General features: G+C 36.9%; 1 protein-coding gene across 6 annotated transcripts in view; it reads left to right on the forward strand.

Moving 5' to 3' along the window:
• The window catches only part of ROCK2 (Rho associated coiled-coil containing protein kinase 2), a 141,605-nt gene that overhangs the window by 107,718 nt on the left and 14,132 nt on the right, over positions 1-19,755 (forward strand). For 4 of the 6 annotated variants that reach the window (XM_043604519.1, XM_043604517.1, XM_043604520.1 and 1 more), the window contains 14 exons: positions 233-339; positions 3,482-3,641; positions 6,283-6,443; positions 6,996-7,180; positions 10,805-10,874; positions 11,786-11,889; positions 12,051-12,237; positions 14,413-14,506; positions 14,609-14,703; positions 15,455-15,634; positions 15,814-15,982; positions 16,331-16,507; positions 18,322-18,392; positions 19,363-19,451. In XM_043604519.1, coding sequence (XP_043460454.1) covers positions 233-339; positions 3,482-3,641; positions 6,283-6,443; positions 6,996-7,180; positions 10,805-10,874; positions 11,786-11,889; positions 12,051-12,237; positions 14,413-14,506; positions 14,609-14,703; positions 15,455-15,634; positions 15,814-15,982; positions 16,331-16,507; positions 18,322-18,392; positions 19,363-19,451 — 1,849 coding nt within the window. The remainder of the gene's footprint in view (positions 1-232; positions 340-3,481; positions 3,642-6,282; positions 6,444-6,995; positions 7,181-10,804; positions 10,875-11,785; positions 11,890-12,050; positions 12,238-14,412; positions 14,507-14,608; positions 14,704-15,454; positions 15,635-15,813; positions 15,983-16,330; positions 16,508-18,321; positions 18,393-19,362; positions 19,452-19,755) is intronic. The other 2 variants (XM_043604521.1, XM_043604522.1) reach the window with 1 other exon arrangement.

Raw genomic sequence — 19,755 nt, forward strand, 5'->3', positions numbered from 1 at the left:
TAACATATGGAATGCATTGATAGAAAATTTTATGAATAGAAGGTTTGCTTTCAAATAGTGTGAAATATTTTAAATTGTCAAAAACCACCTCCCAAAGTGACGGTTTGGGTTCCAGTTGACTTAGCCATAAAGCACTCTACCAACAATTATAAAACTTCTCAAAATTTTTTATTCTTAATTTAACATATGTATACTTTGTGGGCTTATTGTTTTTAAAATGTTGCAATTTTAGGTAGAATATCTGGCCTAGAAGAAGACTTAAAGAATGGCAAAATCTTATTAGCAAAAGTAGAGATGGAGAAGAGACAACTACAGGAGAGATTTACTGATTTGGAAAAGGTAACACATGTTCAGCTTTATATTTTGTAGGAAAATGACAAAGAGTTTTAGATTGGAAAACTTAACTCTAAAATAAGGGGTATCGGTGTGGTTTCAGTGGATGTTTCTCCATCCACTGGATGGTTTCAGTGGATGTTTCCTAGGGACCCAAGGAAAACTTAGATTTTGACTACAACGTATCTTTATTTATTTTATTTTATTTTTTCAACATGTATTTATTTTTGGGACAGAGAGAGACAGAGCATGAACGGGGGAGGGTCAGAGAGAGAGGGAGACACAGAATCGGAAACAGGCTCCAGGCTCTGAGCCATCAGCCCAGAGCCCGACGCGGGGCTCGAACTCACGGACCGCGAGATCGTGACCTGGCTGAAGTCGGACGCTTAACCGACTGCGCCACCCAGGCGCCCCTACAACGTGTCTTTAAAATGATAGAAAGTTACAATGGCTTTTGGCATTGAAAAGTTTTTCTTTAAAACTTCTGTAAGCCAGGGATGATTTTTAGGCTCTGTGCAGTTAAGGTGTTATTTTTGTTCACTTGTCCATTCTTTCAAGTATTTAATGTATCATCTGTGGTAGAAATATCAGGATGCAGTCTTTGCTTGCCTTTAACAGTCCCACGGTGGGGCCTCCCGGCTGTCTCAGACGGTAGAGCATGTGACTCTTGATCTCTAGGTCATGAGTTCAAGCCCCCACGTTGGATGTGGAGCCTACTTAAAAAAATAATAAATTAAAAAAAAATACAATCTAAGGAGTAGTACCTAAAGTCACTAATAAAGTACACAGATAATTCTTTTTTTTTAATTTTTTTTTTCAACGTTTATTTATTTTTGGGACAGAGAGAGACAGAGCATGAACGGGGGAGGGGCAGAGAGAGAGGGAGACACAGAATCGGAAACAGGCTCCAGGCTCTGAGCCATCAGCCCAGAGCCTGACGCGGGGCTCGAACTCACGGACCGCGAGATCGTGACCTGGCTGAAGTCGGACGCTTAACCGACTGCGCCACCCAGGTGCCCCAAAGTACACAGATAATTCTAACACAGCATGATAAACAGACCACTCGAAGAATGGACAGGGTATATTGGACGCACAGGACGAAGCCCTAATCTGACAGGGCAGGATTGGTTGGCAGGGTAAAGGCACATTCTGAGTTGGGCAGGACAGCAGGAGCAAAAGTATAAGATGGGAAATAGAAAAGGCATAGCTGGTTTATTTAACGCTAACTGCTCAATAGTTCTGGAGTATAGAGCAGGGGTCAACAGATTTTAATCTTTTAAGCAAAAGACAATGAATATTTTAGGCTTTGAGGGCCATATAATCTGTTGCAACTCAGCTCTGCTCCAATACGTAAAGGAATGGGTGTAGCTGTGTTCCAGTGAAATTTTATAAAAATAGACATCAGGCCAAAATGCACCTGAAGACTGCAGTGTGGTTCTCATGTCAGGTGTGAGGAATTCACTGACCAGAATGAGCTACAGACCTAGGCATGAGCTAGATCATGTGAGAGTTTGAATATTCTGTTAAACTTAATTTCTCTAGGCAACGGACCCAGCCACTGAAGGGCTTTAAATTAGATGCTCTTTTTAGACATACATTTAAGATAGATCGTTGTGTTCCATGTGTGGAGAATAAATTTGAGGAGGACAAGATAAGAAGGGGGGAGACTAGTCAGAGACGTTTTCAGTAATTCAGATGATGGAGACTTAACTGGTACGGTGGTTAAAAGGATGGAAAAGGGGGGTGAATCTGAGAAATATCTGGAGGTAGAATATTTGGTAGCACTTAGTGATGGCTCAGATAAGGCATATGTGTGGTATTTAAGGAGGAGTTCTAGGCTCTTACATGGTGACAAGATATATAATGGTAACAGTAATTCATAAAGAATAAAGGGGAGAGAAGAATGAAGGAAATAGCTCTTTCAGAAGAAATGATGACAAAATCTATTTTAGTCCTAAGTTTGAGGTGCCTTAGGATGTTCGTAAAGGAGTAAACTATGTTGAAGCTAGAAATGTTTGAGAGTCATTGGTACAGAAGTAGCTGAAGCTGTGTGAATGCAAGAGCCTATCTCGGAAAAGATTGTTTAGAGCATTGGTTTTTCAGGGCAGAGTTGATTCCTCTGTTGTTGGATTGAAAAACCTCATTTTTAGGCGCTCCTGGGTGGCTCAGTTGGTTAAGCATCTGACTCTTGATTTTGACTCAAGTCATGATCTCAACAGTTAGTGAGCTCAAGCCCCGCCTTGGGCTCTGCCCTGACCATGTAGAGCCTGCTTGGGATTCATTCTCTCCCTCTCCCCCTCCCTCTCTCCCTCTCTCCCTCTCTCCCTCCCTCCCTCCCTCCCTCCCCCTCCCCCACTTTTCTGCCCCTCCTCTGCGCATGCTCACTTGCTGTCTCTCTCAAAATAAACTTAAAAAAAGAAAAAAAAATCATTTTCAGTATTAAGGATTTATTTGAAAAGCAAAAGAAATATTTACATATATGATACAAACTATAGAAACAAAGAATTAGAAAATCTTTTGAGGATATAGAGAAAATAGATTGACTTCTATTATTGAAGTGTCCCAACTTAAAACAAGTCTCCTATGTGGAATATCAGGGTAAATGGTAGAGGATCCTGAAAATTTGTCATCAGATACAGCAAAGGGAAATATTAGATAGGTTTTAAAGGTGAGAAATAATGATATAGAAGCTTGAAGTGGCTGAAGAACGCCGCCTCCAGAGAAGACCAGCATTTAAGGAATAGCTGGGGGGAAACTTCCTAGGTGACAGAAAAGGTGAGAACAGGAAGCGGGGAGCCAAGTGAGTGCACTCAGGTATGTCAAGGAAATAGTTTCAGGGCAACAGTGAGTCAAAATGGGGTAACTACTGAAAAGTGTTTGTCGAATCTGGTGGTGAGAATATCATGTGTTACTTCATTGAGATCACACACTCTCAGTGCAGATCTCCAAATGGCAGCGTGGAGGGATGGGCCGTAGGTTCAGCAGGAGGTGAACAGGTGGATTCCGTGGATCATTGTTACAAGAAGTTTGAGTGAAGGGGGGAGGGAAAGTATTGAACATTCTTAGCTTGTAAAAAACAGCTTTATAAGTTTTTGAAATTGTGAGCCAGTCTTTTTTGTTGATCGCTGCTATTCTAAATCTTTAATAGGAAAAGAACAACATGGAAATAGATATGACATACCAACTAAAAGTTATACAGCAGAGCTTAGAGCAAGAAGAAGCTGAGCATAAGGCTACAAAAGCACGGCTGGCAGATAAAAATAAAATTTATGAATCCATTGAAGAAGCAAAATCAGAAGCCATGAAAGGTATGCCTTTTTTCTAAGAGGGTTTTTCTGCAGCATTTTCCTACGAATGGATTCTGTAGTCAACTCTTGATTTTGAAAAATATTTTTTTATATTTTATTGTCAAATATTGAGAACTGGAAAGAAAAACATTAGGGAAGCTTTACATACATATCATTTTTTCTCTTTATGGCAACGATCATTTCTAAGATGGAAGTCCTAAATACTGAATTATTCAACCAAATATAAGGATCAGAGAGAAATGAATATTTCAGTGATAGCAATAGTAACAGGCATAAAGAGCATGAGGTTCTAGACGTATCTTTTCAGATTTGGGGGGATTTGCTATTTTTGTAATATTTAGTTTGACATTTACCAGTTTGTATAACAAAATTGTTGCCAGTTTATGCAAAATAAGTATTTTGGAAATAGTAGTTGACCTAACTAGAATACAAGCTCATTGAATATTTTGAACTCTGTCATGATGAAGATACTAGCTAGATCTGGTCAAAGTCATCCACTACTAATGAATATAGGGTAAAATAACAGAGTTAACTTTTCCACAAACCAGCCTGTATCTTGGAATTGTCTTAGGATAATTTCTTGTTTTCCTAACTGTTCATAATTACGAAGGATTTGAAATTCCAAAGGAAATTAATAAAAGATCCTTGCGAAAGATTCATAGAACTCTTAAGCAGAAATTTTATTTTAAATTGAAGCATAACATTTATGAATAATTTGGAAAAAAAATAGCCTTTTAATTAATGAATGAAATTTAAATTGGAGCTTTCTTGGTTAAAATCAGTTTAAGGCAGTAATTAAGGATGTTAAGAGATGAAATGAGTGCTTTATTTAGAAAAATCTAATTACAAGAGTGGAAATTAGTGGGCCATGTTTCCCTGTCAGGGGCCTAGAAGATAGAGTTGCATTTCTTTCGAGGTGTAATTCAAGTGCAGTCACATTGCACTTCTCGCATTTGTAATACACACGTGTAACCACCACTCAAAACAAGTCATAGAATCTGTGTTTTCATCACCTACTCAGTAAGTTCACTTATGCCCCTGTCTATTCTCTGTGCCCACATTAGAGTGGTTGTTTTTTTAAGTGAGTGTATCTGTCCATGTGTTATCTCTGAACTGATAAAAATGAACCAATTCAGAGTAATAGTACCTACCGTTTTCTTTTTTCAAACTCCTTTTTAGAATACTAACATAAGATGTATGGTGACTTTCGTAGTTTATAGGAGTACACAAAACTTAAATGTTGCTGGTGCTCAGACCGGCTCTAAAAGCCTTTGGCTTTTCCACTGCCATTCCGTAGCTTCCTTTGATTAAGACTATGGCTTACTAATGAAAACTAGTCATGTGACCTTGCCTAGTTACTTAACCTTTTTTGTGCCTTGTTTCTTCTTAGACAGGTAAGCGTTTTAGGTTGTTTTGAAGACCAAGTGCAATGACACGTGAAAATGCTTAGAAATATTAGCTGTTATTAGTAGAATGTGAAGAATAGTTTCATTTTTTCCACACTTTTGAAGGCAATTCATTAAAAAGTGAAAATTCATAGGCTTAATTTTCCCTTATATAACTTTGTAATACGATAATTCAATATCGAGCATTAGGTATGAAACAGCAGAGGAGCCCAATTGGATTTGAAAAGATTTTCTAATCAGTACATCAAAAGGTAATCCTTTAATGGTAATAACTGACATTTAATATGAAATCACTTGTTTAGACATAAACTTTTCCTGTTCTTCACTTTTAAAAGCCTTTTCTGATTAATAAAACAAATTAAAAGTTCATTACAAATCATTTAGAAAATTCAGGAAAGTATAAAGAAGTAAAGATTAACCACAATTTTACTAATCAGGATGCTATTTTGTATATTTTCTGAAATTTTTATACACTTTTTGCTTTTTTTCTTTGAAAATAATACTGTGAACATTCTCTTTAGGTCTTTTTAACATTGTCCTTAAATACTGAGCACTTATCAAATTCTTCTTGTATGCCAGCCAGCTGTTAAGTGCCACACAGATAGTAACTAAGAATCTTCGTAACATCCCTGTAAGGGAGAACAGGTACTGGTATCATTCTACAGATGGGGAAATTGAGCCTCAGAGAGCCTAACTAACATGCCCTTGTAAATAATTAGGATGTGTCAGAGACAGGGTTTAACCTTAGGAACTTTGGTCCCAGCGGCTTGTCCTTTGCCATTTCCCCAGAGCATAACTGTCCTTCTCTGCATAGTAATATGCTAACATGGAAAGAGCCATAGACGTCATAGAATCTACCCGGGATGTTTTAGGGTAAGAAAAGTAACACCAAGAGGCACAGGGCAGCAGGAAAATAAAATACGTCTTTATTAAAAAGGTGTAAGCCTCTTTTAGAATCATAAGTGAAGGCACAATTTTACTCCAGTTAGAATAGATGTAATATTGCAGAGTGGTCGATTTTTCTGGACACTGGCAATCAAACTCCTGATTTCTAAGCATGAAACTATTGACATTTCAAACACATTAGGGAGAGTGATGAAAGTATTAAATTGGAAATTTAAAAAAATGTTTTTAAGGCAGCATCATTGACAGCAGTTTTCATAGCATGGTGTCACATATTTGATATGCTTTTTTGGTATGTGGATGCACAACTGTGTCCATTTTTGTGGCAATAGAAATGGAGAAAAACCTCTCAGAGGAAAGGACGTTAAAGCAGAAGGTGGAAAACCTGTTGCTGGAAGCTGAGAAGAGATGCTCTATATTAGACTGTGACCTCAAACAGTCACAGCAGAAAATAAATGAACTCCTTAAGCAGAAAGATGTGCTAAATGAAGATGTGAGTATGAAGTTTACTAATAAGTAATAATAAACTATGTAATGAATTCATAGTCCACGTAGGTTTATCCATAATGTTGGTTTCATAATTAAAATTTTTTTCTTATAATCTGCAACCTTTAATTTTACTGAATTTGGATGATATGCTAAATGAATCATAATTTAAAATTTTTAAGTTATTTTTACCCTAAAGACCATATTTTATTTTAAAAAGTACGACAACAGAAATACAAAAAATATTTTACTGTGAAGTGAATTAGCTGCCTAAGGACAAAAATCTGTTTTGCATGATCATATTTGCTGCAAGCTTCATTGATAAGAAAAATCAAAATCAAGGGGTGCCTGGGTGGCTCAGTCGGCTAAGCGTCCGACTTCAGCTCAGGTCATGAACTGTAGTTCATGATTTCTCATTCTCATTCTCATTCTCATTCTCACTCTCACTCTCACTCTCACACTCTCATTCTCTGTCTCTCTCAAAATAAATAAACATTAAAAAAATAAATCAAAGTCAAAGGAATTTATTTATATACCAAGTATACAATTTATTTTTTAGATCAGAAACTTGACATTAAAAATAGAGCAAGAAACTCAAAAGCGCTGCCTTACACAAAATGACTTGAAGATGCAAACACAGCAAGTTAACACACTAAAAATGTCAGAAAAGCAGTTAAAACAGGAGAATAATCATCTCATGGAAATGAAAATGAGCTTGGAAAAGCAGAATGCTGAACTTCGAAAGTAAGTAAATTGTTTGAGACAAAGTTTTGTTCATATATATGAGTATCCACATGTAAATTACCTTAATTTTGGTTTACCTGGGGGTTGTCTTTTGATCATTTTCTTGACCACATTTGCTCTCTTTTTCTGTTTAAGTAATGTGTTGAGTGCCGCTGTTATCCCTCAAGATGATATTTGCTTCCCCAACGATTTGTTTTTACTACTTCTACCTATTGCCGCCTCTGTAAATGAATAACCAAGTATCACCAGGCATTTGAGGAAAGTGTTCAGTACTAAAGAGAAAGACTGTGATAAAGAAAAAGGAAACGTACCCCCAGATGAGGAATATATTCAGGAAAGAAGAGGAAAGCACAAACAAATAAAAAAAGCCTATTAGTAATAATTAGTATTGATCAAAACTTCTAGGAGATAGTACTTCCGTTAAACAAGAAGCCGGCGTAAAGCAAAAAGGGCAGCCAGAATGAGAACGAGCTGTTAAAGATGAAAAATGACCACATATACATTTATTAGGATGGTTTAAAGAAAAATTCAAAGAAATTTCATCGACTGTGGAAGAAGAGGGCATGACGTAGAAGGTGTGTGGCCCAGGGGTTCTAGCCCCAGACAGAGAAGTCTAGAGAAGGAAGGAAGAGGAGGAAGTTGTTAGAGAAATAATGGAAAACAGGTTTCCCGTGGTGGGAAGAGAAGTCGTCAGATTGAAAGGACTCAACCGAAAATAAGTGAAGAAAAGACCCGCATTTGGACGTGTTCTCGTCAAATTTCAAAAACAAGAGAAAGGGTGGGTGGGAGTATTGCGGTTCTCACCCGGACTGGGGAGGCTGTGGTTTGTGGTTGGTGGAGCAGGAAGTGAGGCTTGGCTGTATGGCTGAGGCCAGTGATACGGCTGTGTTAGGAGAGCTGGGGAGAGGTGAGGGATAGGAAGAGCTAACTCCCCACTCTGGCAGCAGGGAACTAGTAAAGAAGAGTTTAAATTTGTGTCAAGAAATAAGCTGAGATGTGGACGTAGTTACCAAAAGAACAAAACAGAATTGAAACGAAGTGAATTCCTCCAGGGGAGTGAATTGAGGGTGTGAAGACGTGTGGAAAGAGAGACCGCTACCTTTCTGGCCGATTTTTTCTGTGCCATTCTATACTTTTTCATTGTAACCATGTACGTATAATGGGTTATTTTTTTGAAAAGTACTTGTTTTAAATACCTAATAAATGTTAGGTGTTTAAAGTTACACGTAAGTGGATGATGGCAGCTCTTCGAGGATATTAAAATTATACTGAGGTTTGCTGCAAATGGGCTTAGCCGATGATGATGAGATCATTCCAAAAATTGACCTTTTATATAGTATTAATCAGCATCTTTCCCATTTTTGACTCAGAAAAATTAGAATCCTCGCTTTTAATAGCAGGCACCTCAATAGTAAAATACAGATATAACACATAAAGTGACAATGAGTGATAACTTTCTTTATGTGGAGGTTTTAAGAGCCAGTAAGTAAACAAAGTGACCAAATTATGTTAAATGAGAATAAGAATAAAAGCCTTAAGTAACACACAGATGGAAAACAGTATGATTAAATCATTTGGTCTGAGTCTTTCTTGCTGTGTATATTTTTAAATATCTAGGTGGTATTTAAATGTCTTTTCCCTATAAAATACTCAGACTAAACAGTAAATGTTCCCCTTAATGACTGCAGACGTAGTTCATCTCGCCAGAAAGACTCTACTGTGATAGTTCGTTATTTACTCTTCTGTATCTGTACAGTGTATGTAGGGTTGAGTTTTTTGTAGATTTTGGAGCGTTTTTGTTTTCTAATTGTATCATATATGTGGTGTTCTTCTCCAATTTGCCTTTTTCCCCTTAGCTTAGACTTGGAATAATTGTGATTTTTATGTTTTCTTAGTAACCCTAGGATTGGGGGTGCCTGGGTGGCTCAGTCGATTAAGCCTCCATCTTCGGCTCAAGTCATGATTTCACAGTTTGTGGGTTTCGAGCCCCACATTGGGTTTTCTGCTGTTAGCACAGAGCCCACTTGAGGTCTCCCTCTCTCTCTGCCCCTCCCCTACTTGCACGTGCTCGCTCTCTCTCTCTCTCTCTCAGAAATAAATAAACATTAAAAAAAAACAACTCCAGAATTTATTTCAACACAACCTCTTAAATGGGTTGTGAGGCTCACTTTTTATTTTACGTATTTTTTATTTAATTTTATTTCTTTATTGAAGATACATGCATACATATATGTAATAATGCATACAGAAAGAATACACAAGTGATATGTAGAGCTTCGTGAATTTTTACAAAATGTACAGATCTGTGCAATTTATATTTATTTATTTATTTATTTATTTATTTATTTATTTATTTATTGAGACAGGGAGAGACAGAGCATGAACAGGGGAGGGTCAGAGAGAGGGAGACACAGAATCTGAAACAGGCTCCAGGCTCTGAGCTGTCCGCACAGAGCCCGACGCGGGGCTCGAACTCACGGACCGCAAGATCATGACCTGAGCCGAAGTCGGCCGCTTAACCGACTGAGCCACCCAGGCGCCCCTAGATCTGTGCAATTTAAACATCTGTGTTTAAACATAAAAGCTAGGGGCGCCTGGGTGGCTCAGTTGGATAAGCATCCAGCTTTGTCTCAGGTCATGATCTCATGGTTCATGGGTTCGAGCCCCTCGTCGAGCTCTGTGCTGACAGCTCAGCCCGGATCCTGCTTCCGATTCCGTGTCTCCTCTTCTGTCTCTATCTGCCCCTCTCCTGCTGGTATTCTGTCTCTCTCTCTCAAAAACAAATAAACACTAAAAAAAAAAAATTTTTTTTTTTTTTAATAAAACATAAAAACTTGTGTGTCTTTCCTCCCCTCTGGCCCCTTCTCAGTTATTTCTTCACTCATCCTAAGATGACCAATTCTCAGGTCCTCTTTTAATTCTACTAGTTGGGCAGAAATGGCTGATCACAGTGAATGTGTGAGAATATGTAATTTAGTATTACTGTTCTAATATATCACTATTTGGCCTCAGCACCCCCTTACACTCTTAAAAATTATGAAGGGCCCCCCAAAATTTTTGTTTATGTGAGTTATATCTCATGATATTTTTTGTGTTAGAAATCAAAACAGAGAAAATTTTATTTGTTTAATTTACTTACTTTAAATGTTTGTTTATTTTGAGAGAGCGTGGGAGCACAAATGGCAGAGAGAGAGAGAATCCCAAGCAGACTTGTGCTATCGGCACAGAGCCCGATGCAGGCTCGAATCCGTGAACCGTGAGATCGTGACCTGAGCTAAAACCAAGGGTTGTATGCTCGACCGACTGAGCCCCAAAACTGAGAAAATTTTAAAACACAAGAGCATACAAACATATTTCATTAGCTGTTGGAATGATGACATCATATGTTATAGAACTTTAAAAAAAAGTCTATACTTACTAGTGAGAGAATGAGAATTTGAAAAAACAAAAACAAAAAAAACCCACCACACTGGTGATCAGTATTACGAAAATAATTTGACCTCTTGGGACTTCTTTTTTTTAAAGGCTCCAGGGATGCCCAGTGGTTCCCTAGGCCACATTTCAAGAGTTGCTGGTTTAATATATAGGTAGCTTATTTGAACCTTTGCTTTAATGTCCCCACAGAGAACGTCAAGATGCAGACGGGCAAATGAAGGAACTCCAAGATCAGCTTGAAGCAGAGCAGTACTTCTCAGTAAGTTCCGGATACGTTAGTTTGAAAATTGTCGTGTTTGTAGAATTAAAAGTTTGCTGCAGAATGAGGAAAACGATTCTTGTCTTTAGGATAGATTCTTCTAGCAAACATCAGACAGATTGGGATAGGATGTTTTATACCACACAATTCATGTAGAAAGAATAGCTGGGCAAATGACTATTGATAGCTTAACAGAAATCTATTATCATTGCTAGAAAAATAGTTCTAAGCACATCAGTGAAGTTGATTTAAAAAACATTGCTTTTTGAGGAAGAATTTTCATGAAGAAATTGTCATTTTAATGTTTGCATTTTTTAAATCAGTTTTACAATATGAAGTAGTAATGTCACCTTTGTTTTATTTAAGCCAACAAAATTTCCTTGTCTAAATTAGTAGTATACTTCTTTGCCTCTTTAATCCTACCAATCTGTGTCATTTAATGAGAAATTCTGATACCCAGTTGAAAAGCAAGCTTCTTGGGGCGCTCGGATGTCTGAATCCATTGAGCGTCTGACTTTCGGCTCAGGTCACAATCTCACAGTGTGTGAGTTGAAGCCCCACTTCGGGCTCTCTGCTGTCAGCACAGAGCCTGCCTCAGATCCTCTGTCTCCCTTTCTCTCTGTCCCTCCCCCACTCTCTCACACGGGCCTGCGTGTGTGCGCGCTTTCTCTCTTCCCCCCCCCCCAAATAAATAATTAATTAAAAAAAATTTAAATCCAGCTTCCAAGTTATTAGCAGAACTTGTATTAGTTACTTGGTTGATTACTAGAAAAGCCCATTAAACTATTAGTTTGCTCGGAGGCCCAACATTACTCAGTGTTCAAGGATAGACCTTGAATGTAGAAATAATGTTCCTGCTGATGGGTGATAATGGCAGTGACGTGTTTCTTCTGTTCTATTTTGCTGTTTAGACTCTCTATAAAACACAGGTGAGAGAACTTAAAGAAGAATGTGAAGAAAAGACTAAACTTTGTAAAGAATTACAGCAGAAGAAACAGGAATTCGAGGACGAAAGGTACAGACCGAGATTCTTATCTCTTTTGTTGATAACTGGGCACTCGGCTCCTAGAACAGTACCTGCTGTGCCCTCAGTAAGAATTTGTCGATGAAGTGTATTAGAAACTTTGACTTCCTAGTGAAAATTGAACATTAAAATTATGTATCATTAAAATGTAGGGACTCCTTGGCTGCTCAACTGGAGATCACCTTGACCAAAGCAGATTCTGAGCAGCTGGCTCGTTCAATTGCTGAAGAGCAATATTCTGATTTGGAAAAAGAGAAAATCATGAAAGAGCTTGAGATCAAAGAGATGATGGCTAGACACAAACAGGAACTCACTGAAAAAGATGCTACAATTGCATCTGTAAGTAAAGTTTTTTAGTCCTTTTTTGATTTTAATTAAATTACTGTATCACACATGTTACTTAGAAGTGCTAGGAAAGTACTGCAGACAGAAATGCAAAGTTGTGTCTTCTGGCTTTGGGACGTTTTATCCAGTGAACCACTAGCTTCTCGGTGTCGTTTGGCAGAAAGAGGCTCAAAAGAAGAACTACTTGCATTGGCTCTGCCTGTTGGTTAATTCGGAGTGAAAGGACTAAAGGGAAAGGGAAAAAGCCAAAGCAGAAGACAGTGTAAACCATTTTTTTCTTGCTAAACAAATCTTAGTTCAAAAGAATCTTGAAACTACCATGAAGGTAGTCCTGTGTAAGTTGAAAAAAATTGTAATGAGAATTTCAAGGAGACGGAAAACATCAAGTAGTTGAATTTGTTTTATCAGTTATCCGGGTCATTAAAATGGTACATTGATTAGAAAGTGTGGCATTGGAGCCAGGGATGCTTATTCCCGTTCAGCGGAAATAAGTAGGGAGGCCAGAAGTAGACTCTCGCACGTAAAGACCTTGGTCTGTGAGAGCAGCGTGGACAGACACGTCGGTGGGAAAGGATACAGATGCAGTGAAAGGTTTGGGATGACTCTTTTTGTGTGGGAAGGAATGAAGTTAGATCCTTACCTTTTACAACATAACAAGAATAAATTCTAGCTATCTTAAAGATCTAAAGATGAAAAAGAAAAACTTCAAACAGAACAAAATCCAGAACTCACTGTAGCAGAAGACCACAAACTGCAGGGAGAAGACACTTGTAATGTTTTTATTAAACGAGATTTGTATCTAGAACGCGTGTGGCACTCTCGAGCTCAATGAGAAGAAGTTAAACAGTCCAAAAGGAAAATTGGCCAAAAGAGAAAACCCTAAAAACATAAGCAGATGCTTAACCTAAATACTCTTTAAGAAAGGCTAGATAAAATAACTTTGAAATACCATTTCGTATTCATTACGATGGCAGAATTCAGTATCTAATTTCAAGTGTTTGAAGGGTGTGTGGGAAATGACATTCTTATTTAAAGCTATGAGGAGTATAGATTTAGTATGGTATAGTATAGTGTATAATGTGGCAATTTAAATATTATGTATTCTAAATATGAAAAATTAAATATTCACATAATCCAAAGAAAGTTGATGTTAAGATAAATATGGTAGAGAAATTCAGGTACAATTTTTATAGCAGCATAAATGTTTGTAATAGCAAGAAATTCAAATGTCTTAGCAGTCAGTCTTCTCAGTAGATGAGTGAATGGATAAATGGTATGTGGTAGAAGATGGGACTGCTGTATCAGTTAAAAGGATTTAATTAGATCTTTATATATCAACAGTTTAATTCTTTTTTTAAGTTTACTTATTTGGAGAGAGAGAAAGTACACATGCTTGAGCAGAACAGAGTGGGGGGCAGAAAGAGAGAGAGAGAATCTCAAGCAGGCTCTGTGCTCTCGGCACAGAGCCCAACACAGGGCTCCATCCCACAAACCACAAGATCGTGCCTGAGCCGAAGTCGAAGGTCGGATGCTTAAACGCTGAACCACCCAGGCATCCCAACAATTTAATTCTTAATATGATCTCCAGTGAAAGCATTTACAGAAAGATACAGTGTGATGCTGTTTATGGACAATTTAAAATCACATAAAACGTGTTTGTAATAAAAGGATATAATCATTGATGGGAAGGATGAGCATATCATTCACAATAAAATTTCTTTGGGGAAGGAAGAATAGGAATAGGATTTGGAGAGAATAAAAAAGGATGTCAGCTTCTTTAGTAAAATTTTATTTCGTTTTAAAATGTCCTGGAGGAAATACTACAGTTAAAAATTTTATTCTGCATGATGAAATGCAGAGATCTGTTATAGTATTTGTTTGTTTTTAGTTTATTAAATGTTTTTCTCATTAAAAATACCGCTAAGGATTTTTGAGAGAAGGGCAATGTTTTTGCTTCCTGGGGTGCATATGAAGTCTATCACAGTCAGTGAAATTTTCACCAAGGGTGAATTTCGATAAGTTTCCACAAAGCCACGAAGCATAGATATAGATGTACTTAGAAAAATAAGAATGTTAGCAACATTCTAGGATACTTTCATTTTGAATTATTGCTTTATAACTTAAATTTTGTAAATTGTGATATGATTTTCTTTCCACTTTCGTTCTTAGCTTGAAGAAACTAACAGGACACTAACTAGTGATGTTGCCAATCTTGCAAATGAGAAAGAAGAATTAAATAACAAATTAAAAGATGCTCAAGAACGTATGTATGAACAAAGAATAAGGTTTATATTTTAAATATGCCTAATGTTTTGTCAGTTGTTGTAATTATTAATATAATTTTTTGCGTTTTTCCATATTTCAGAGCTGTCACGGCTGAAAGATGAGGAGATAAGTGCAGCCGCTATTAAAGCACAATTTGAGAAGCAACTATTAACAGAGAGAACACTGAAAACTCAAGTATGTGTAATAAAGTCTAAATATGATTTTGAATTCTTTCAGTTTCTTCTCTCTTTTACATTTTACTTCCAGCATTACAGATTGGCTGTAGCAGTCATTGAATGAATCAGTATTTGTGAACCAATCACAATTACCTGATTTTTGCCAGATTAGAAGAAGCTAGATGTGGTTATTAACTTTGTCCAATTCAGTGTTTACTTACGGTTTCCTTAATTTTTCCATATGGAATCACACTCCCTCCTAATTTTTTATTGTAATCTGGTAAGTGTTTCTGCTTTTAAGAAACTAGAGAGAGTAAACATTTGAGCATCCTTCTGCCAACATTTATGGTTGTACATGCTGCGTGAATCTTTGTGGGTCCCACATGCTTAGTTCTCTGGTTGAACATACTGTGTTTTATTAATGTGATGCCAGTGCAGCATTCTCTTCCTCCAGGATAAAAGTGGATCTGCCTCGTAAAAGTCTCTCTAGGAACTAAAAACTCACAGTAATAGAAAGTGACATTAGATCAAACCTGATGTACTTTAAACATTTTAAATTATATTTCTTAGAAAACATGAGCGTGAGAAACAAATGTAGGTTGGAGAAGGGTAACGAGTGATGGAGGGTGTGTTACTTAATATAGACAGTGTTTCTCTGTCACCCTGTATGTATAGGGAAGGAGATTATTAGTGGTCATATAACTTGCTCTGGGTGAGTTATCAAGAAGCATCGATGTATTTTATTACAAAGTTATGTTTATGTTTTTAAGGCTGTGAACAAGTTGGCCGAGATCATGAATCGAAAAGAACCTGTCAAGCGTGGTAGTGACACTGATGTGCGGAGAAAAGAGAAAGAGAATAGAAAGCTACATATGGAGCTTAAATCTGAACGTGAAAAACTGACCCAGCAGATGATCAAGTATCAGAAAGAACTGAATGAAATGCAGGCTGTAAGAATACTTTCTGAACTCTAGATCGAAGACTTCTTTTTAAGAGGAATTATTTTCATGTCTGCACGTATTTTATCGGTTATAGGGCATTTCTGTTACTTCATAATTGTTAATTGAATGAAAGGAAATTATGAGGTATATGGCATCAGATTAATTTGATGTAATTTGATTTCTTGTAGCAAATAGCTGAAGAGAGCCAGATTCGAATTGAACTGCAGATGGCCCTGGACAGTAAAGACAGTGACATTGAGCAGCTGCGGTCACAGCTGCAGGCCTTGCATATGGGTCTGGATAGTTCCAGTATAGGCAGTGGACCAGGGGATGCTGAGGCCGATGATGGCTTTCCAGGTATGGATTTCTTTTCAGCTCTTAGGCTATTTTTATTAAACGGCTTCGTCTTAAAGATAAAGCAGTTGATTGTTTTAAGCCCTCTGATTGATTCTGCTCTTGAGAAAAATGTTTGTCATTTCTTTAAGAAAAGCCCACTCCTTGGAGTGGGGATTCAAATGACAGTTTAAACTTACAGTGTTTATTGATTTTTGACAAAAATGGTTGCGAAACAATGCAAAAGAAAATTCCACATATTTGCTTAAGTTAGCTCTCTATGTATTACAGGAAGCTCTCTTTTCAGGTTTTCATTTTATTTTCTCTTAACTTCTTTCTGCATTCTTACTTCCTCTCATGCTGGATGTTTAGTTCATATCACTCAGTCACGCACTATGGAATCCTTGTCATTCACCTACCAACGTTCCTCTACTTCTCTCAATATTGCCACTAAGCCTTCCAGTTCTCATATGCTTCTTGACTCTGATTCTGACTCAGAAGAAGAATCTTTGCCTTACTTACCTATTTCATCGGAACCTGATGGTACAGGTGATATCCTGAAAATCTTTCACCTTTGGGGTTTGTCACCCTCCCCTTAATTTCAGTCCTTCTGCAAAGTTTTTGTAACATTGACTAATTATCCACTAACCAATTGTTCTGGTCTCCGTTAAAAAGAAAGTGCTGCATGAATAAAGAATTTTTAAAGGTATTGTCACATGGCATTGCTACTATATTCGATAGACTTATTTTGTAAACTTCAGATCATTAAAGAGCGTATGGTTTTACCGTCCGTTTCGTCCATTTTCATCCAGCAAGAAATTCTTCCTGAAGTTTCATATCAAGAGTGACGGTACAAAAAAAGCACGTAGACTGTTTGCGAGGATGTATATAGGTTTTCACTGAGTGCTTAGCTAGTCAACATTGTGTTAAGCCTTAAAAGACAGTTCGACCCAGTCTCGGTCCTGAAAGGACTTAGAGTTTAAGTGAAAAACTAGATGGAAAACATAAAATCACTATGTTGAACACAAAGTTAGTATAAGTGCAGGTCTAATGTAAATGCCGTGGGAAATTAGTGTATGAGCAGCTGACTATGAGGTAAAATTTAATCCCTTACTAATTGAATGCAAAGTGAAATAGCTATAGTTTTTTTATATTGTTGCCACATTTCCCAGGTATAAAACAGTATATAATATAAATCATAAGTAACTGTATTGAAGTTTTAGATTTTAGCAGTAAATTTCAGTCTCACTCAAATTGTTAGATCATCTGATTAAGTCCCTTAAGTTGGTGTAGGACCGCATCCAGACATTTCACGTGATGTGGGCTGTTTTTATAAATGTTTATTTATTTGTGAGACAGAGAGTGAGTGTGAGTGGAGATGAGCAGAGAGAGAAGGAGACACAGAATCTGAAGCAGGCTCCAGGCTCTGAGCTGTCAGCACAGAGCCCAGTGCGGCTCTTGAACCCACGAACCGCGAGATCATGACCTGAGCCAAAGTCGGACACTCGACCGACTAAGCCACCAGGCGCCCGTATATGGGCTGTTTTTAATGGCAGCATTTCTGTTATAGAGTCTGAAGGTTGTTGATGTAAGAGAGTATAGATAGGTACTGGAGTCAGAGTTGTGTCCTTGTGTGACGCAATTTATGGAAAGCACCTAGCATAGTTCAGTAGGTGATTATTAGAATAACCTCCAAAAATGCTGGTTTGCCCCTAGTTATTTCATTAAATGATACTGATCAAATGCCTTTGAAACAAATTCTAAGGATTCAGGCAGTTTCGTTTGTTGAACTAGAATTTTACCAATTTTGCTGTTTTGGAATTTAGAAATCTTCTGGTTATATTGCTGCTTATTAACCACATTTGATCTGTAATTTACACAACTTCATTTAATTTTATTTTAGCCATTTAAAAAATCCATTTTCTCTGAACATGTAATTATTAACTTAAAAGATTTTCTCTTCAAAGAAGATATATATGCAGTAAATCTATAATTAGTTCTTCTTCCAAAGGAAAAAAATTTCTCATATAGTTGTATCAGTGAGAATAGAGAACTGCTTCTCTTTTTTTGCAACTTTTCTGCTGAACTTTGCAGATGCACGAATTTAATCAGCAGGGGGCATTTGACCATATAAACTATAGCATATATAGTCCCAATGTGGTATAACCTGGATTTTGTTTTGCATTTCATAACTTGCTTATACTGATCCTGCATCATTATTACAGCCTAGATAATAATATAATGATAAATTCTGAGGGGCGTATTTGATTTGTTCTATGACTTTTCTATTAAAATGTTATGATAGTTCTCATTTTCTTAGGAGAATTGTTATATTTATCCTCATATCTTGTGCTTATTGATAGAATCAAGACTAGAAGGATGGCTTTCATTGCCTGTGCGAAACAACACTAAGAAATTTGGATGGGTTAAAAAGGTAATTGGTAGTTTTGAATATGGTTCTTTTATTTTGCTTTTGGTTTAGCTCTAGCCATTTTACTTTTGTAGTTATAAGATACATATAACTAGAACTTTTAGATGCATAAAACTTTGGACTTTGATTTGGAACGATGTGATTTTATGTATCTTTGTGAAAAAAGCCTTTCATCATTAATGTGCTGTTAATAATAAAACAGGTTTTGATGCTAGGAAAACAGAAGCCTATTGACTTCAGTGTTTTGCTATTTCAGTGGGAAAACAACTGTGGTTATGATAGAAAGGCTTATTTATTTCTTTTCCTCTGTTACTATGATTATTGGTATTATGTTCATTTCTGGTAAATATCTTAGTCTATTCAGGCTTCTATAACAGAATAGACTGGGTAGTGTATGAACAATAGAACTTTATTTCTCACAGTTCTTGGGGGCTGGAAGTCTCAGGATCAGGATATTTGGGTTCTGGTAAAGGCCCTCTTCTAGGTGCAGACTTCATGCTATGTTCTCACGTGGTGGAAGGGGCTAGGGATCTCTCTGGAGCCCCTTTTGTAAAGGCACTGACCCCATTCATGAGGGCTCTGCTCTTATGGCCTGTTCACCTTCCAAAGCCCCTTCCATTAGGTGTTAGGGTTTAACATAAAAATTTGGGGGGAACACAGACATTCAGACCATAGCAATAAGGCTACCTGTGCTTACTGAATTTTGAAGCTAAATCAGTCTAAAAAATATTTGAATTAATATCCTTCCCAATTTGCTTATTTAAAAAATATATATGCAAACTGTAAATTTGTTGTTATTTTAAGGAAGACCTTTTAAGGATATAATGAGAACTGTTTAGTTATTTAACTTAGGTATTACATGATTTTTGTTGCTGTAGAATTTGTTTTCAAAGAAAATAAATGTGATACATAGATTAACTTTAGTCATTTAGATTAACTTTAGTCATTAATTCCTTCTCTCCCTCTTTAACAGTATGTGATTGTAAGCAGTAAGAAGATTCTTTTCTATGACAGTGAACAAGATAAAGAACAATCTAATCCTTACATGGTTTTAGATATAGAGTAAGTGTTTTTATTAGAATATTTAGAAACTTTCTCTTGTAAAGTGTATGAGACAAATGTGACCTTTTTGTCAAGTTAGTGCTATTTATACATAAATATATATAGTATAGCTCCTACTGTACCGTTGTTACATTTTCTCATATTTGCCTCATAGAGATGAAAGTCTGGGGTATAGAGTTAGCTAAAACATGTTTTCTGAAACTAGAAAATTTCTGACTTCCTGGAAATACTCAAAATCTCAAGGAGTGATTGAATTAATAGAAGCAAGGTATCCTATGACCCTCTAACGTGGGTCAAAGTAGTC

The sequence above is a fragment of the Prionailurus bengalensis genome, chromosome A3 (genome assembly GCF_016509475.1).
Source record: "Prionailurus bengalensis isolate Pbe53 chromosome A3, Fcat_Pben_1.1_paternal_pri, whole genome shotgun sequence".
Taxonomy (NCBI): Eukaryota; Metazoa; Chordata; class Mammalia; order Carnivora; family Felidae; genus Prionailurus; species Prionailurus bengalensis.